General features: G+C 41.7%; 1 protein-coding gene across 1 annotated transcript in view; it reads left to right on the top strand.

Moving 5' to 3' along the window:
- The window catches only part of frmd6 (FERM domain containing 6), a 135,823-nt gene extending 116,178 nt beyond the window's left edge, over positions 1 to 19,645 (top strand). Inside the window, exons 12-14 of the mRNA XM_078233941.1 lie at positions 6,873 to 7,004; positions 10,839 to 10,930; positions 14,875 to 19,645. Of these exons, the coding sequence (XP_078090067.1) occupies positions 6,873 to 7,004; positions 10,839 to 10,930; positions 14,875 to 15,162 (512 nt within the window). The 3' untranslated portion in view covers positions 15,163 to 19,645. The remainder of the gene's footprint in view (positions 1 to 6,872; positions 7,005 to 10,838; positions 10,931 to 14,874) is intronic.
- The last annotated feature ends 209 nt before the right edge of the window (positions 19,646 to 19,854 follow it).

Below are 19,854 nucleotides of genomic sequence, written 5' to 3'. Positions count from 1 at the left end.
TCCATGTCAGGACAGTGAGTGGCTTGGAGAGGAACTTGCAGGTGGTGTTGATCCCATGTATCTGCTGCCCTTGTCCTTCTAGATGGAGGTGGTCGTAGGTTTGGAAGGTGCTGTCTAAGGATCTTTGGTGAATTGTTGCAGTGCATCTTGTAGATAGTACACACTGCTGCTACTGAGCATCGGTGGTGAAGGGATTGAATGTTTGTATATGTGGTGCCAATCAAGTGGGCTGCTTTATCCTGGATGGTGTCAAGCTTCTTGAATGTTGTTGGAGCTGCACCCATCCAGGCAAGTGGGGACTATTCCATCACACTCCTGACTTGTGCCTTGTCGATGGTGGATAGGCTCTGGGGAATCAGGAGGTGAGTTACTCGCTGCAGTATTCCTAGCCTCTGACCTGCTCTTATAGCCACTGTGTTGTGGTGAGCCCAGTTGAGTTTCTGGTCAATGGTAACCCCAAGGATGTTGACAATGGGGGATTCAGTGATGGTAACACCGACTATTCTGTATTTATCCATCAGCCATCATGAAATAGTTAATCTGGTCATTTACCTCATTGTGAAACATTGCTGTATGTGAATTGATTGCTGAAGTCTAGACATTATAACAGTAACCACAATTCCGATGTACTTGGTTGGCTGTGAGGTTTTACAGGATGCCCTGAAGTCATTAGAGAAACTACATAAATGTAAGTTTCTTCTTCTTCAACCCCTAATGGGATTTCAGGGACAAAGGGGCAACGAGCAATTGCCAAACAAAATTCTCGGAAAGTTGAGTCAGCAAGAAAAAAGAAAATGAAAAGATACGAAATTGGGCTGGAAGCCGTGATCTGCATTTTCATTTTGTGTTTTGAAATGACTTGCTGTCTCTAACTTGCATTTATATAGTGCCGTACATGTGAAGAATATTCACAAATAGTTGCAGGGGGAATGGACGCCGAGTCTGGAATGGAAAGGAGGATTTGCTTCACCTCACTGGCTGGATTCTTCACCCTCTATGAAATTAAGTTGATCCAAAGCGCTGCTGTCTATATTCTAACGTACACCGAATCCTGCCCATTCATCATCCCTCTGCTTGAAGACTTACACAGGCTCCTCCTTCCTCAGTGCCTCCAAATTAAAATTCTCAAGTGTTCAAATCTCTTCATTGTCTTACCCATACCTACCTCCAGCAAAACAAACTCTAATATTCTGTATATTTAGCCTTTGACGCATCTCCCATTCCACTCACTCCATCAATGGTGACGGTGACTGTGCCTTTAGCTATCTAGGCTCCAAGCTCTGGACTTCACTCCCTAAACTGTCTACTTCTCCTTCTTGTAAGACCCTCCTTGAAGCTTTATCATTTTGGCCAGTCATCCAGCCTACCATCTCTTCTCTGTGCCCCTGCATTGTTTTTTTTGTCTGATTGTGCTTTTTTTAAAAGTCCATTGCATTGTTTCCCTGCATTCAGGGTGATATACAAATGCAAACTGTTGCTGAGAGAACTGTCTCTGATTACTCACATGCGTGCTTTGCTTTCCCTGGCAGAGCAACCGCCATTGAAACACAGGACAGAGTTCGAGCTGATGACATTGCAGAAACTTCCCCAGCAAGAGAAGGCAGTCTAACCAGCTCCATTTTGAGACCATTACCAATTCAGTCATCTAAAAATTAAGCTCCATATTATTGCTACCCCCTCCCTCTTGGGGAGAGGGATTGGCTTGATGACAGAAGACAGAGGATAGTTGTAGAGGATTGTTTTTCAAACTGGAGGCCTGTGACCAGCGATATGCCTCAGGGATCAGTGCTGGGCCCACTGTTATTTGTCGTTTATATTAATGATTTGAATGAGAATATAGGAGGCATGGTTAGTAAGTTTGCAGATGACACCAAGATTGGTGGCATAGTGGACGGTGAAGAAGGTTATCTCGGATTGCAACGGGATCTTGATCAATTGGGCCAGTGGGCTGACGAATGGCAGATGGAGTTTAATTTAGATAAATGCGAGGTGATGCATTTTGATAGATGGAACCAGGGCAGGACTTACTCAGTTAATGGTAGGGCGTTGGGGAGAGTTGCAGAACAAAGCGATCTCAGGGTACAGGTTCATAGCTCCTCGAAAGTGGACAGGTGGACAGAGTGGTGAAGAAGGCATTCAGCATGCTTGGTTTCCTTGGTCAGAACATTGAATACAGGATTTGGGACGCCTTGTTGAAGTTGTACAAGACATTGGTAAGGCCACACTTGGAATACTGTGTGCAATTCTGGTCACCCTATTATTGAAAGGATATTATTAAACTAGAAAGAGTGCAGAAGAGATTTACTAGGATGCTACCAGGACTTGATGGTTTGAGTTACAAGGAGAGGCTGGATAGACCGGGACTTTTTTCTCTGGACCGTAGAAGGCTTAGGGGTGATCTTATAGAGGTCTATAAAATAATGAGGGGCATAGACCAGCTAGATAGTCAATATCTTTTCCCAAAGGTAGAGGAGTCTAAAACTAGGTTTAAGGTGAGAGGGGAGAGATACAAAAGTGTCCAGAGGGGCAGTTTTTTCACACACAGGGTGGTGAGTGTCTGGAACAAGCTGCCAGAGGTAGTAGTAGAGGCGGATACAATTTTGTCTTTTAAAAAGCATTTAGACAGTTACATGGGTAAGATGGATATAGAGGGATATGGGCCAATGCGGGCAATTGGTACTAGCTGAGGGGTTTAAACAAAAAAGGTGGCATGGACAAGTTGGGCTGAAGGGCCTGTTTCCATGCTGTAAACCTCAGTGTCTCTATGAAACTGAATCTTGTGGTTGCCTTATCCGTATCCCTTGATTGACCTCACCTTTTTTCCTACTTGTTTTTCAACACGGGAACGGCATAAAGACACAATGGTTAGCACCAAGGACCCGGGTTCAATTCCGGCCTTGGGTGACTGTGTGGAGTTTGCACGTTCTCCCCATGGGTTTCCTCCGGGTCTTCCGGTTTCTTATCACGGTCCAAAGATTTGATTTGATTTATTATTGTCACATGTATTAGTATACAGTGAAAAGTATTGTTTCTTGCGCGCTATACAGACAAAGCATACCATTCATAGAGAAGGAAACGAGACAGTGCAGAATGCAGTGTTACAGTCATAGCTAGGATGTAGAGAAAGATCAACTTAATGCAAGGTAAGTCCATTCAAAAGTCTGATGGCAGCAGGGAAGAAGCTGTTCTTCAGTCGGTTGGTACGCGACCTCAGACTTTTGTATCCTTTTCCCGATGGAAGAAGGTGGAAGAGAGAATGTCCAGGGTGTGTGGGGTCCTTAATTATGCTGGCTGGTTTTCCGAGGCAGCAGGAAGTGTAGACAGAGTCAATGGATGGGAGGCTGGTTTGCGTGATGGATTGGGCTACATTCATGACCTTTGGTATGATGTGCAAGTTAGGGGATTGGCCATGCTAAATTACTCAATGTCCCACGATGTATAGGTTAGGTGTATTAGCTATGATAAATGCACAGGGTTACGGGGATAGGGCAAAAGGCGACCGGAGTAAGATGCTCTTGAGTGCCGGTATAGACTCGATGAGCCAACTGGCTTTCTTCTGCATTGTAGGGATTCTATGGAGTAGGGCCAGACCATTCAGCCCTTTGAACCTGCTCTCCCATTCACTAAAATCATGGCTGATCTAATTATGTTCTCATCTCCACTTTTCAGTCTGTATCCTATAATCCTCACCTCCCTTGTCAGTCAAAACATCTCTCTAACTCAATCTTGAATACATCCAATGACCCAACCTCCACCGCTTTCTGGGGAAGGGAATTCCACATACTAACTCAAAGAAAAAAATTCTCATTTCCATCTTAAATAGTGGACCTCTTATTCTTAAAGTGTATCCCCTAGTTCTGTCTTTCTTATGTGGAAACATTCTCCCGGTAGCCAACCTATCAAATCTCCCCAGGATCTTGTATGTTTCAATAAGATTATCTCTCATTCTTCTAATCTTCACTGGATATAGGCCAAACTTGTTTGATCTTTCTTCATAAGATAAGGTCCTCATTCCAGGAATGAATCCCCGTGGCTGCATCCTGCACCTTGAACCTTAAGCTGTCACCTACATTGTTCAATAAAATAATTCCTATTCAGACTCACTTTTGGACTGATAGTTAAACTTTTAAATCTACATAGAATCTATAGAATCCCTACAGTGCAGAAGGAGGCCATTCGGCCCATGTAGTCTGCGCCAACCCTCCAAAGAAGCACTCCGCCTAGGCCCACCCCCCACTCTATCCCCATAAACCCCCGTGCGCATTGTTCATGGCCAGTCCACTTAACCTGCACATGTTTGGGGTGTGGGAGGAAACTGGAGCACCCCGAGGAAACCCATGCAGACACCAGAAGAACATGCAAACTCTACACAGTGACTCAAGGCCAGAATTGAACCGAGGTCCTTGGTGCTATGCGGCAGCAGTGCTAACCACGGTGCCACAGTGCCACTCCAAACATCTCTCTCAAACATTTTTAAAAAGTAAAGGAAAGGCTAATAAAGTCCTGAAACATGCGATAAATTGTTTTCTCAATTAGTTGGGTTTTTTTTTAGCTTCTGAAACACACAAAGAAAAAAGTGAACTTTAACCCCTAAAGCCTGCTGGGTTAGGCTTGATAAAAATCTCAAACCTAACGATGCCCTGCCTTCAACCCGCCCATTTCTGGGTCTAGCAGAGGTGGAACATGAGCCCGGCAGCTAATCATTGAGGCAGGCTGGCAATTTAAATATTAATGAGTCTGCCGGTCCCAGATTTAAGTTGTTTTTCCGGTTTACCACCAGCTGTGTTTCACAGGCCTGGAGAAACCTGGCAGCTGGAGGGAGCTTCTCCCTGGTCCCACAAGCCTACACTTGCCTTAAGTCAACCTTCCTCCCTGCACTGTTGACCCCACATCCCTGCCCCTTTCAGCCCTCTCCCAGGGTTGGCCTCTTAGCACAAGCCCTCTCAATGGCGGCTGGCAGCCTCCCTACCCAATGATGCGGCCTGCCGTGTGCTCCCTGCCTAACTGGAAGCCAAACTGGACAATCCGGCTGACGTCAGGGCGGGAACCTGTGCACACGTGTCCACACGTATGGCGTTTTGCATGTGGTGAAACCCAGACTTTCAGGTTTCCCCTCCATAACCCAACCCTGTCACAATCAAGACTTTTGTCTGAATTTTACAGGCGAGTTCGAGCATGTCTCTATTTAGAGCACCTTTATTTCTATTGGCAGTTCAGTGTATTGATTTTGTAATGAATCTACTGAAAACATGCGATGATTGTTCTGACATCCAGCAAAGCTATAAAATTGCTTAAAAGAATCTGAAACCTGGTCTTGCCACTTCATAATACTGGGCTGCACTATGGAAATAGGTAGAAAAACATGTCAGAGATGATTTGAATTAATTTACCAAAATGGGTGCAGATCATGATTCCCAATTCAGGTGAAGAATCATTCTGATCTTCAATCATTTTGATCTTATATTTCCAGAATACCAGCACTATCAACATTTTCTATCATTTAGCTGACTTTCTTAATGAGTTCGGCCTTAAATCATCTCTCGCAGAATCAGAGAATACTACAGTGCAGAAGAGGCCCTTTGGCCCATCGAGTCTGAACCGCTGCATGAAAGGCCCTGACCTGTCCACCTAATCCCACTTGCCAGCACTTGGCCCATAGCCTTGAATGTTATGGCGTGCCAAATACTCACCTTCATTTTAACTCATTCTAGCGGTCGATCACCCTCTGTTCAAAACAATGCACCATTTCATTTGTTCTTAACTTGCTCTTCACCTTGCTCCGATGGCTTGATGACGGCTGGTATTTTCCAGTCTCGCCAGTCCAGCGGCGAGAATCGCTGTGGGCTGAAGCGGAAAATTTGGAGAGCAATCAGAAGTCTGTTAACTTTAGGCGGGGATTTCCAGTCCTGCCACTGCTGGCTGCACTGGAGAACCCTGCCCGATATATTTGAAAATGTAGCTCGAGGTTAGCGTCATCACATTAAGTGTATGATTTACCTCTGTGGGATCATCTGAGACGTCTTTAGAAAGCTGAAGACCCCAGCTGAGTGAAGGCTTTTAATTTTCACCTTGCAAACTCCAAAGCACTCAGGGACTGTATAGATCCTTTGGAATTAGCCCCAGCAGCTGCTATTTTCTGTAATATTTAAAGCTAGTCATTTGGTAGTAAGGAACTTGAGAATAGCTGAAAAAAAGACAAATGTTGTCGAAGTTTTTCATCTTGCACTCATCAGGACAATTCACAAGAATTCCAAATGTAAAGGGAATAGCAATTTATACTGAATGAGAAGAGAGTTATGATTGGTTGGCAAGTGGGTAGAGGCATTGCCATGGAGAATGTACCAGTTGTCCATTTCCGATTGCCACCAATCAACACTCTCTTCCCATGCAGTATAAATTGTTGTTCCCTTTACAGTTGGAATTTTTGTGAATTGTCCTGATGAGTGCAAGACAAAAAACTTTGACAGCATGTGTCTTTTTTATGCAATATTCAGTATTTGAAGAAACAGTTCAATGCTATTAGAAAATATTTTTAAAACTGTATTTATACATACTCTTGCATCAGAGTATGACTGTATACAAAGGAAAGTTGTAGAGCACTTTTATCCTGATCTATTAAACCAACACCAATAATATGCAAAATCATTGGATAATGTTTCTTCAGGTGAATACGGATCATTTATTTTGGCCAAGCTTGATATGTCTGGAATTCGGGAGGGTGGCTGAAATTTGCCGGACTGTCCGGCACTGAGTCAACTTAACCGCCCCGGTCGGAAAAATACATATCTTTCTTCCAATTCCACGGAAATTGTGAGCTTGCGAAATGAAATTTTTAAAATTTGCTGGAGCTAAGTGTGTTGTTTCTGTCCTAGAAATAGAAATGCTGGTCGATGATCCCAAGGACTTGGAGCAAGGACACGAGCTGGCTCCAGAGGTCAGTCCTGACATGTGTATTCACATTACCGAGGAGATGCTGATGCAACGGCAACTGAACGGACATGCTGGTGAGCAATGGTGGGAGAATATCTTCCTGGGTGTTTTGAAACAATGTAGTAAAACCTCTTTATGTATATATACACTCAAGGCCAAAGAATTGTGCGAAAAGTTTGAAAAAATGCACTAAGAACAGTTCATGTAAAAACCTACAATCATTTTATTGTTAATTGAAATACACGGTGGCACAGTGGTTAGCACCTCTGCCTCACAGCTCCAGGGACCCGGGTTCAATTCTGGCCTTGGGTCACTGTCCGTGCGGAGTCTGCACATTCTCCCCGTGTCTGCGTGGGTTTCCTCCAGGTGCTCCGGTTTCCTCCACAGTCTGATGGACATGTTGGTTAGGTGCATTGGCTATGCTAAATTCTCCCTCAGTGTACCCGAACAGGCACCAGAGTGTGGCAACTAGGGGATTTTCACAGTAACTTTATTGCATGTTAGTGTAAGCCTACTTGTGACACTAATGAATCAACTTAAACTTAAGATGTGCAGATTAGGTGAATTGGCCATGCTGAATTGTTGTTTAATGTCTAAAGATGTGTATGTTATAGGTGTATGTAAGATGTATAGGTGGATTAGCCATGGTAAATGCGCGCGGTTACAGGGATAGGGTAGGGGAGAGGGCCTGGATAAGATACTCTGTCACAGGGTCGGTGCAGACTTGATGGACCGAATGGGCTCTTCTGAACTATAGGAATGCTATTAAAAAAAAATTCTTTATGTGAAAGACATCAGGCCTGAAATTCCTTGTTAAATTCAGGCAGATATTCTACCAGGTATCTGCTCCTTTCTGGCCCTGATGCAGATTCCATCAGGGTTGGGTTGAAGGTTGGTCCTCCCAATCACACATACCCACTGTCTTAACATCATTGTAAAATAACAGAGTAAGGTTTCCGACTGGAAATCTTGCTATAGTTCCATCTATCATACATCTAAAATACACTGCGGTACAGGAGGTGTGAGTGGGATCCACGATGCCAGTTCCTTACGAGGAAACAATTCCAGAGCAATTCGTTTCTCTTGGGAAAGTTACAACGGAATGGCAAAAATGTTACTCTTTGACCGGAACAGCCCACCTTCACCAGGATGATATGGTGACATTGTGGAATGGATACCAAGGAAGAGCAGCTTCCCACTCCCTTTGTGCTAATGACCCTGTTGCCGGGATGTGGGGTGAGATCAGTAAGGCAGACTGGCAGGTTGATGTCCCAGCCACTATACATCCAACAGGAGGAGCTCACCAAGAATTTCTTGACTGTTGCATTTCTGTGGTGTCTCAGCTGACTAGCTATCCCTCAAATTATATATTTGGCGTACTGTGTTCTGGTTATGTAGCGAAGAATGGCCATCAATCCCTGGAACGTTAAATCAGTATTTTGTTAGTAAGCCAGCCTGGGTAATACAGCTTCCCACGGTAGAGAGCTGATCGTGGTCCAAGAACTGACTGCCCCTTTTTTTCAGACGACAGTATGGTACTATTCTTTGTTTATCCACTCGAGTAAAAAGCAGCTGGGAACAGACAAAGGTTTTACTTGAACGTTCCAAAAAAGAGTAAATGCCATTTCTCATAAGATGTTTATTTTCTTGAGTTCCGCCTTTCTAGATGATAACAGAACAATTTGTTAAAAATGTTAATGTTTCAAATTGATGACCTTTGGTTAGAACTGATGAAAGGTCACCAGGGTAACACAATAATTATTTTCCAAAGTTGCTGCCGGTTTTCTGAACATTTCCAATGTTTTCTGTTTTTAGTTCAGATTTCCACATTAGTTTTGATTCTGTATTGAGATAATTAAAACATTGCGCATATTTAAAAATGCATCACTCACACAAGAAGTGTTTCAATGCTCTTGTTGCCACCAATTCTTTTAGAATTTCTGTCCGTGCAAAAGGACGTTTCTGTGATAGTGTTACTGATGGAAGATTAGCCAGAGCTAATACCACTCTTAGGTTAAATGTTAAACCGAGGTCCCATCTATCTATTTCTGTGGGTTAAATGGTTAGTAAAATTCTATAGCTCTAGTCAAGAACAAGCAGTTTTCCCAGTTTCTCAGCAAGTCGGGATCAGGTGTCGGATCGGGCCAGGATGGGTCTTTGTCAGCTTGGGCTTGTTTATGTCTCTTGTGGGAACCTTGAATTGGATTCAATTTGAATTTAAGTTGGTTTTTGGAGCAAGTAAGGAATGGATTTGCCTGGTCCATTCTGAGTCTTGGCTTAGTAACTTTAAGGATGGAGTAATTTTTTTTTAAACAAAGGGCCTTTTGGCTAAGACCAAGCATTGAATCAAGCACAGGATGGGGTGCAAAGCTTTATCTTGTCAGCTTGGATCTTGTTTGTGGGGACTGTGAGTTGAGTTCAATTGGAATTTAGTTTTTAGAGCAGGCGGGGAATGGATTTGGGTTTGCCTGGTCCGCTCTGAGCATTGGCTTTGTAACTTTAAGAATGGAGTAAAACATGTTTTAAAATATTCCTCCCTTAACAAATGCTACGGTAAAAACGAAGTGGATTAACTGACCATTCATCTCACTGCCATTTGTAACATCACTACTGGATTTGCCCACCTAGAGCAACTGCACTTTAAGCGAATTCATTAAACAATTATTGTTGATATTTCAAAGTAATCTGACATTGCTAGAATGATGCATCTCGCAGCGAGTGACAGGCATTGGATTTATTTCCTCAGCCTTCGGATCACACTTTATTTACAGTACAAAGAGCTGGAAATGCATATGGATCTGGTGCCACGAAGCCAATATCACATCTGAGACCTCATGAATATTGTGCCCAATGAAACCAACAGGAGAGAAATGAACAGAACGAATGACAGAATGAAATAGAGGGAATGAGAATCAAATTACATATGGAAAGAAAGAGTGGATTAAGAGTAAAAGAAAATAAATGTCAGGAAGGGAAGGTCAGGAAAAAAATGAAAACCATTATCAGAAGAAGCTGACACAGTAACTCAGTAGTGTTTGGGAATTGTTGTATTGGGTCTTGAGAAGTTGTGAGTGAATGGCAGTGAAATGTAGAAACATTTTTATTCATACATTATGCAAAAGTAATCTTTTTGAAAGAAATCTGTCTAATTTACATTTCTGAATGTCATAACATGTTTGCAACTGAAAATGATGTCCTTCCAACACTCACGGCCTCAAAATTATCACATTGACGGATTTTAAGTTTATTTTTGAAACCTTCCAGGAATTGCTGGTCTGGGGAGTCCTCGGCTCCATTTGTTCCCTTTCTGAGCCTCCAAGGTTGCGTTTCATGTCAGGGTCGTAAATTATGTCATCATCAGGGTCCTTTGACGTGAATTACTAGCTCTTAACTGGAAGCAGGGGATGAATCCAGCAATTTCTGACGATACAATACAGAGGCTCACTGAGGTTGCAAATATTTAACTTTTTTGTCAAGGCTAATGGCAGAGTAGCTCACATCATCTCATTTGTGGAGAATTGGAACTCATGCCGTATTTCGTCCTAATCACAATTGTGGGCTTTTTTTTTATGATGTGGAGATGCCGGCATTGGACTGGGGTGGGCACAGTAAGAAGTCTCACGACACCAGGTTAAAGTCCAACAGGGTTATTTGGAATCATGCTGCTCCTTCATCAGGTGAGTGACCTGTTGGACTTCTAACCCGGTGTTGTGAGACTTCTTGCAGTTTCTTTTTACTGGCTGAAATTAGCAAGCATTGTTAATTCACCATTATTTCCTGAGCAAATTCTAATGTTGAGAGCACTGTATTCAGTGGTGGATGAAATGGCGAGTTGTTGGTCACCTCCTCAGCCTGTGTTTGTAAAGGATTCTGCAATATTTTAATAGCACCTATTTCATTTGCTGCAGGACTGATAGTGCGGGAGCTGAGTTCTTCCACTTCCAGTTCTTCTGAAACGGTGGTGAGACTTTATGGCCAAAGTATAGATTCATTACCACAGGTGAGTTCACCTCGCATGATTAAAATCAAACCTATCTGGATCTGTTTCACAAGTACACATTTTCGTTTTCTTCAAATAAATTGCTCTGCTGTTTGTCAGTATACAATTGATGAACGAACCAACAAAGCCACAAGAGTGTTTTCTGATTCCGTAAAGCTGATTTGAACTCCCTGCCACCTTACCCCAGCACAAGCCCAGTGGAAATGGTGTAGGCGGGTTTTGGGGCAGGGTAAGGATGGCAGGGGGCATTTTGAGGCCAGTTCCCTTTGGCCTCCAGCAGGAGTCAGACTTGACATGCAGATAAGGTTCAGGAGCTAATGTGAGGCGCTTGGGGCCTTTGGGCATTACTGATTTCAGATTAATTTTGCCAATCAGGTTAATTAGATTAGCTTTTCAAACATGCTTTACCTCCCAAAACTTGTGTTGATCAAATATCTGCATATAGAAACCAACTGAGAACTCGTGTTACAATAATGTTCCTTCTGACAAACAAATAATTGGCTGCCATCTATTCCTGCTTTTGTTCAGTTTTAAGCAGATTCAAGTTCTGGTTCAACCAGGGTGAAATGGGATTTGCAGCTGACTTCTTGAGTAATGAATCATTCACATGCCAGAGGGCAGAGGTCAGGCCTGGGGAGGGGAGGCAATTTCCTGCTTACGGCAAAGCCTGTCAGATGTGGAACCTTCCACCCATAACAAGGGTGGTATGTGGTGGATCACCCAAAGGCAGGCAAATACTCCTGTCAAGGAGATTAAAATAGCTGTTACTTGTGTAAATTTAGTGTTCGATTTTTAAATATGGCATAGTCAATAACATAGTGATTTCTACAATACTCAAGTGAAGCAAGTTGAAAGACTTTGCTTTAAAAGAACACACTTGTCCGTTAAACAACACAAACAGTTACAGATGAAAATATAATAACGTGGAGAGTAGCACAATGACTTCATCACAGACGTGGCCACTTTTGCAGCTAGATTGGTTTTTAAAAATGAAATCCTGAAATATGACTTGAAGAATCATAGAATCCCTACAGTGCAGAAGGAGGCCATTTGGCCCATCGAGTCTGCACCGACAACAAACCCACCCAGGCCCTATCCCCGTAACCCCACGTATTTACCTTGTTAGTCCCCCTGCCACTGAGGGGCAATTTAACATGGCCAATCAGCCTAGCCTGCACATCTTTTGGAGTGTGGGTGGAAACCGGAGCACCCGGAGGAAACCTACGCAGACACGGGGAGAACGTGCAGACTCCACACTGATGGTCACCCAAACCGGAATTGAACCCAGGTCCCCGGACCTGGCGCGCTGTGAGGCAGCAGTGGCTAACCACTGTGTCACCGCACCGCCCAAAGAAGAACTGCAGGTTGCTTTGTAAAGTCGGCAGAAACTGTTAGAGGCGAGCTCTTCCTTTTGTGGCGGTAATATATTTAAAGAGATCAAGCAATGAATTCCAAATTAGCATAATTCAAGCAGTTTCTGCAATAAAACAGAGAGAACGTTTCTCAGATTTATCTCTAGCAACGTTTTAAGGGAATTCAAATTAAATGTTTATACTTTTAATGCCTGCAGCAACCAAATCAGCCACACAGCCCCCACTCTGTGCCGCTGCTAATGTTTCAGCTAAAGTGAAACATCTGCTATATACTGACAGTGGTGAAGGTTATTCTGACCCTTTTATGCCACCATGACCTTCCATAAACCAATAGAAGACATCACAGGAGTCGGACACTTTTCTTGGGCAGCTAATATTTTCCTTTTTGCACAACTGTAAAATGCCAATCTGCAATATCTCTGGAGTAATCAAATCATCTTGTACCAAGGTGCACACTTGTGCAATGTGTGTTTGTGTTCATTTACCCCTTCTGTGTTGAAAACTTCTCCATGCTGCTTGTAGATGTGCTCTGTGATTCAATACTTCCCTAGACAAGGGAATAGCACAGTGAATGGTTTGGTACCCACGGCAATGGCCACAGAAGACACAGTGCCTGTGTCTGTGATTCGTCCTCTTTGACCTGCCAGGGATCTTATTACTTTTGGAAGAAGCACTTACTGTTACTAATGCAGAGCTGCATGATGATTCGGAATGGACTCGAGTCTGAACCAGTTGTTCCTGCAATATTCCACGCATGCTACAGCTGGAGGGTATCTCTTTATTTATGCTCATTTATCTCTTCGAGCTTGCAACTATGAGTTTCCAGAATCCATTTTTTTTGCTGGTTGTCTGTAACTGTTCTCGGGTTGAAGCCTGCACAACAGTAGAGGACTAAGTCAACAGAAATGTAAGCTTTTATTTTAACCCAACACACCCAGTGAAGGGGCGGCACGGTGGTTAGCACTGCTGTCTCACAGCGCCAGGTACCCGGGTTCGATTCCCGGCTTGGATCACTGTCTGTCTGGAGTTTGCACATTCTCCCCGTGTCTGCGTGGGTTTCCTCCAAGTGCTCCGGTTTCCTCCCACCGTCCAATGATGTGTGGGTTAGGTGATTTGGCCATGCTAAATTGATCCTTAATGTCAGGGGGACTGGCTAGGGTAAATGCATGGGGTTATGGGGAAAGGACCTGGGTGGGATTGTGGTCGGTGCAGACTCGATGGGTCGAATGGCCTCCTTCTGCACTAGGATTCTATGAAAACATGGTGAGTGAGCAGTTTGAAAGAGTGACAGTCAACTTTCCACCCTGCCCCTCTGTGGAATACTGCTGACTGCCATCTTAATTCCAGAGTTGAATCAGATCAGAGTGGCACCTGCTAGACTAGAGGTACGTACCCCATGAATAAATTCAAATAGTGGTCTTGGTGGCATTTGGACCCTGATACCATTGTAACTGGATGGGTCAAAAACTTCATCAAGCAGCAAGTTTTTAAAAATTCATTCATGGGACATGGGCATCACTTGCATGCCAGCATTTATTGCCCATCCCTAGTTATCCTTGTGAAGGTGGTGGTGAACTGAGTGGTTTACTATGACATTTCAGAGGGCAGTTAAAAGTCAGCCACATTGCTGTGGTTTTGGAGTCACATGTAGGCCAGATTCCCTTCCCTAAAGGACATTAGTGAACCAGATGGGTTTCTCCAACAATCGACAATGGTTTTATGGTCATCAGCAGATTCTTAATTCCAGATATTTTTATTGAATTTAAATTTTACCACCTGCCATGGCGGGATTCAAACCCGGTTCTCCAGAACATTAGCTGAGTTTCCGGATTAATAATCTAGTGATAATGCCACTAGGCCGTAGCCTCCCTTTAAGTGGACTGAGTAAAGTTTGAGGCAGCCTTTAGTCCAATCTAACCATAGCATTTTTATAATGCTTTGACCGTAAGAGATAAGTGAATATGGACACACATGTACTAACAAGAAATGCTACTAAAGTGGCCCACAAAAATCTATACTCCTAAAGAGCAGAACTCAACATGCTGGGCTCCTGCCAACGGTACCTGATGCACTCATTCAGTAGATCCAGACATAGTCATGTTGGTTAACTAGAACCTAAAGCTGAGGCGCACATACTATGTAAAGTGGTGGCATGGGTTATACACGGAGTTAAGATCCAAAATTATCATCTAAAATCCAAACTGGGTGATCTTATCCATTCAAATGTCCCATCCTTTTTAGATCAACTGGTTAACTTATGCTTGATTGTGTTCAGAAAGTTTCAGTACTTGCAACAGAGAAAAATCTTAGGCTTCCAAAGTTCAGCTGTATCTAATTTTGCTTAATTTTGGTGCGTGGAATTAAATTTTAAGCCCTTCCGTTGAATTTTGACAAACATCTATTCTGGGATACAATAATTAAGAGTTTCCTGTCAGCTTTTCGCTTTGTTTATTTTAAGCCTATTTGCAACATTTTCACAGAGAATAACTTAATAGAGACTTTTGATCAATTGAAATTTTGAAGAAATTTGAATGAAATGATGACTTGTGCATTGATATTGTTACATTGCAGCCCGTGTGCAGAAAACCAAAGACTTCCACAGACCGGCACAGCCAAAGCTTGGATGATATTCGTCTTTATCAGAAGGACTTTATGGAGATAGCCACTCTTTGCCAAGATACTGCTCAGAGCTACACATTTGGCTGTGCTCATAATCTGAACGAGGAAGGTAATTGCTGTAATCGGTGCTTGGCAGAACAGTACAATGCAACAAAGGAAACCTTCATCGTCAAACGAACGAGTAAATATTCATCTCTGGACCTTACAGCTGATGACTCGGTTCTTGAATTTGTGGTTTGAACATTGGATTTGAACTATGCATTTGAGCTGTGTACTGTAAGCCTGGCTGCCCACTGCATTCCCGACGACCTTCCAAAGCCATTGCCTACACTTCACTGTCAAGTTGAAAGACTTTTTGTTTCAGCTGCCCAAGGAACAGTTAGTTTATATTCTGCAGTTCTTCCACATTTCTGCACAACAAACAGCTCACAACGCAATGGATGCCAAGAAGCCAAAGAAATATGTTCAGCAGGAGTCTAAAACAATGATAAGAAGATGTATATTTTTGAGAGTCAAAGAACCTTCAGTTACAGAAAGATAGTCAGAATTCTTTGCACATTGACTCTTCCGTGGAGAATTAAATCCGTGGTGTTTGGAGTATTACAATTCAGTATTACACAAACAGAGATCTTTCAAAAAAAAAGAACTTGTCTTTTTTTTAATCAAGCAAATTAGTTCAAATGTTATTATTAAGTATAACCTTAGGGTTCTTAACACTTGTGTGTTAGTGGTACCATTACTATGTTGTTGATCAACTTCTTTGAAAATATTTCAGTTAAGATGTAGACTTGACCTTGGTACTGTGAACCTTGCAGTGTTGTGCTCGTTCAGTTTTATTCCTGTACCTTTCTGGGTGCCTTTCTGGTTCTTGCTTGTCGGATGTGTATGTGTGCAGTGACAATCAGAAACACTGCTCCAGCTGCAGCCTCTCAGCCCTGCCGTAATATAAGACACCACGTAGAAAAATTACAGATCCCGCGGGAGATTATTCGCCCTCCTTATGGATGCACGCAATTATATGGAGGGTTGCAACTATAAACTTGCTTTGGGCAAGCTGTGGGATTGTTGGCCAGTTTGAATTTTGCTGCGGTTAGCTGGTAAATTCCAGTGACCACCCCCCCCCCCCACAAGGTGGATGTGGCCATTCTGTAAGAATGAGGAGCTGATTGCACATTGAAAGCGGAGCCAAATAGTTTGCTGGTGAGCCAACAAAAATATAAGCTGGTGGGTAAGGCCAAATGGCTAAGTTCCAGTGTACCAAGGTACATACTCCATGTCGAGTATTTTTGAACACAAAAGGTTTGTATTCAATGACACGCTATTTTGTTTATATACAATCACTCAATACATAATATGTTTCCAAATTCACACTGCTGTTTTATTCAATCTCATCTGGATTGGTTTTAATGACCACGGTTTGCATCAAGTTTCAATCTAAATTCCAGTGGTTCGCTCGAGTTACTACGATGCAAGACAGCAGAAGTCAGGCAAAGGTGTTTTTTCAAGCATTACAGTCAAGAATGACAATGTCCCACAGAAATGAAGGGGTTCCCAGCTGCAGAACAAAGGTTTTGATAGCAGAAGTTTAAAACAGCCTTGGCTATCCATCAAGTTTTACACACAGTACAAGTGTAATGGATGACAAGGGAATTAATGAAATACGTTATAGGAAATCTTTTACGTTTCATTAAGACAGAGTGATATTTACATTATGGCTGACACAGAAATTAGCGTTGTGAGATGAACTAGCTTGATTGCTAACTGGCTAATTTTTCAACCTGATACATAGTCTTTTACAATACATTATTGATTGCCATATTTTAACATTTAGCAGCATTTTTGCAACTGGAATAGTTTCTTAAAATATTTTTTGATATGAAACATGTTTTTATTGGTATTTTTGTATAACTGATATTTTTACATGAAATTCTATTAATCAAGTAGTAGTTAAGTGCAGTGCAATTTTTAGCAGTATTACGACAATCATTAGCAGTGATGGAAGCAGTATTATAAACTGATCATTTCAATTGGGGTTAATATTTGTAAGGAAATATTATGTTTGGGGTCAGTAAATGGGTTGGCCCTGTGGAAACTCTGGATTAGTCTTCCCCCCTCTCCCCGCATAGGTACATTCATGATCTCTGCAGAGTTGGAGGGCAATGATGTTACTTCATGAAGGATCATGATACATCGTTCACAGTGATTGAGCAAAGATGAATCAATTCTGCTTCCAGTCACATATCATGCAGAACACCAGCTTCAGTAACCAGGTAGGATTTGTTTGGGGCTTTCGTCATGCTCTAAGGCTGGGACTTTCCAGTCCCACCTGTGGCCAGGATTTTCTGGTGTCACCTAAAGTCAATGGACGCTTGGCTGCCTCTCTGAATTTTCCGTCCTACCTGTAACAGGTCCCAGCCATAGATCTTTTCACTCTATGTAGTTACGCGTCTTACTTTTAAGGCAGAAGTAGATAGATCCTTGATAAGCAAGGGGGTGAAAGGTTATCAGGGGTAGGTAGGCATGTGGAGTTGAGGTTACTAATAGTTCTGCCATGGCCGAGCAGGTTGAAAGGGCTGAGTGGCCTACTGCTACTAGTTTGTATGTCCGTATACGTAACCTTCAGATTCTTTTAATAAGATTACTGAGCTAATGATTGAATAACAGTAACTACATTCACAAGAACTTATCAGTAAGCATTATTTTTCAATATATCATATTGGCAAAAGTATCCATGTTTAGATCATACCTGTAGCTACAGTCTGAAAATGCATCCTAGTATTTTAAAACAAATGAAATTCTCCAGAATTTCCCTTTTTAGTTACTGATGCATTGTGTGGCAACTTGGCAATAATGGCAGAAGACCTTATAAATGAACCATGTCCTTTACAAAAGATGCTCCCATCAGGAGTATTGTGAAATTAGATATAGCTCTTGGGGCTAAAGGGATCAAGGGATATGGGAGGAAGGGAGGATCAGGATATTGAATTCAATGATCAGCCATAATCAAAATGAATGGTGGAGCAGGTTCAAAGGGCTGAATGGCCTGTTCCTGCTTTTAGTTTCTATGTTTCTATGACTTTGATTAGATTATTGAAATAATAGAATTATATGTAGCATTTGTACGAGAGTTCTTTTCATGGAAGTGATGCAAGAGGTATGTTATTAGCTGAAGCTTGTAATTGAAGTCACACTATTCAGTCTTTGTCCCCACATTATTACAGGTAACACAGGCAGGATTATTGAAATTCCATCTGTTTCAAGATGATGGGGTGAAAGGGAGAAGAACTGAAATATTGGAGATACTTTTATTTCCATATATATGTATATCAATGGTAATTAATAAAATTCCAGTCTTTCCACAGGTATAGATCCATCCATTAGTCTTCAGCGAAAGTGGGTTCACATGTCATGGGAATCCCATTAATGTTAAATCTCCCTGTGCACAGAATGTATCCGAATCAAACAACTGTTTCAAGGAAAGGACATGAATGCAAAAATCATTAGCTACTGCTTATAGGAGATCCCCAGTAGAAACCAGTTATCGGACCGCATTTAATATGTATTTTTTTAAGGGCATGAATACATTACTATACAGCCATAGTTCCATTTGGCAGAGTCATGAGAATTGGAAACAAGTGGAGTGCACAGAGAAAATGGATTATAAATTAACTGACTTGCGTTTGATATACCACTGATGTGCCACTGGTCATTTGTGCAGAAGTTAAACAAACATCAGATTTGGCAGTTTATCAAAGCTCGACATTAGGTGGAAATTCCCAGTTTCTGATACCCTAACAACAACTGCACACAAGATCTTTTTAAAAAAACATTCTTCTCAAATCTATATTTTCAGGATTATCAGGTTTGTCTCAACTACACATATCTTGAAAGCAGATAATGGTATGCTAGTTTACATTGTCAACTCTAGTGATTTTGCATGTGGTTCTTTGGACTTCTGGGAAATACCAGTCAAAATAATCTGCCCATCAGAGACAAAGAACCTCTTTGTTAACGTCTGCTATTCAAAAATCATCCACCAACTAAACAGATTTTTAAAAATTGTGATTCTGTATTAATAAGAAAAAGTAAATAAAAATAACAAATTCTGTATTAAACAAGGATTCATGTGATTCAAAAAGGGGGGGCCCCCACTTTGATTTAAACAATGACCATAGCTAGTTTTTTGTTAATTCTAATTAAGTTGGAATACTTTTCATTAAGGTTGATAATTGAAACATACTGTATTACAGGGGACCCTATTATTGTCACATATCTTGTGAGCTGATTTTGAAATTTAGCACACAGATGGACTTTTTGGCTAAACACAATGCTTTATCTTACAAAGAAACAACTCCCTTTCAGTTATTTTTCCAGTCTTGTTTTTGTTCGTACTTTTTATTGGCTTTGCAGAATTTGGGCTTCAGTCTATCCAAATATCCAGCGACATCTGGAACTATACTGAAAAATTGCATTGGTTATTTATTCCAAAACTAGGTTTTATGCGTTAGTTTAAAGAAGGCCAACTTTGCAGCAGCATATCCTTTCATATAATAATTGCACAAACTGTAAAGAATCCTTTCTGTGAAAGGAGCTCCTATCAGGATATGTAAAATAAGAGACTATTGTGCAACTTGTAATTGAATTACTTTGGAGAATGAAGTCCGATGTGTATCTTCAAGGTACAAATGCCAAAATATAATAAAAATACATTTGTTTGAATTTATCACTGCCCTATGTATTAATTTCAGGTCAAGCTTGTAACTGAAGTTTCATAATGGTTATTGGTTTCTGCTCTGAAAGTCTCAGGACGATGTCCTTATAATCTCCCCACATCAGTTGATCAGTCCTTACAGGAACTTAATTTGGAACCAAGATGATATTGTTTAAAGTTTTAAAGTTTATTTATTGATGTCACAAGTAGGCTTACATTAA

This window comes from Mustelus asterias, chromosome 18, assembly GCF_964213995.1.
Source record: "Mustelus asterias chromosome 18, sMusAst1.hap1.1, whole genome shotgun sequence".
NCBI classification, from domain to species: domain Eukaryota; kingdom Metazoa; phylum Chordata; class Chondrichthyes; order Carcharhiniformes; family Triakidae; genus Mustelus; species Mustelus asterias.
The sequence above is the reverse complement of the archived record's forward strand: the minus strand, read 5'-3'. Positions and strand labels throughout refer to the sequence as shown.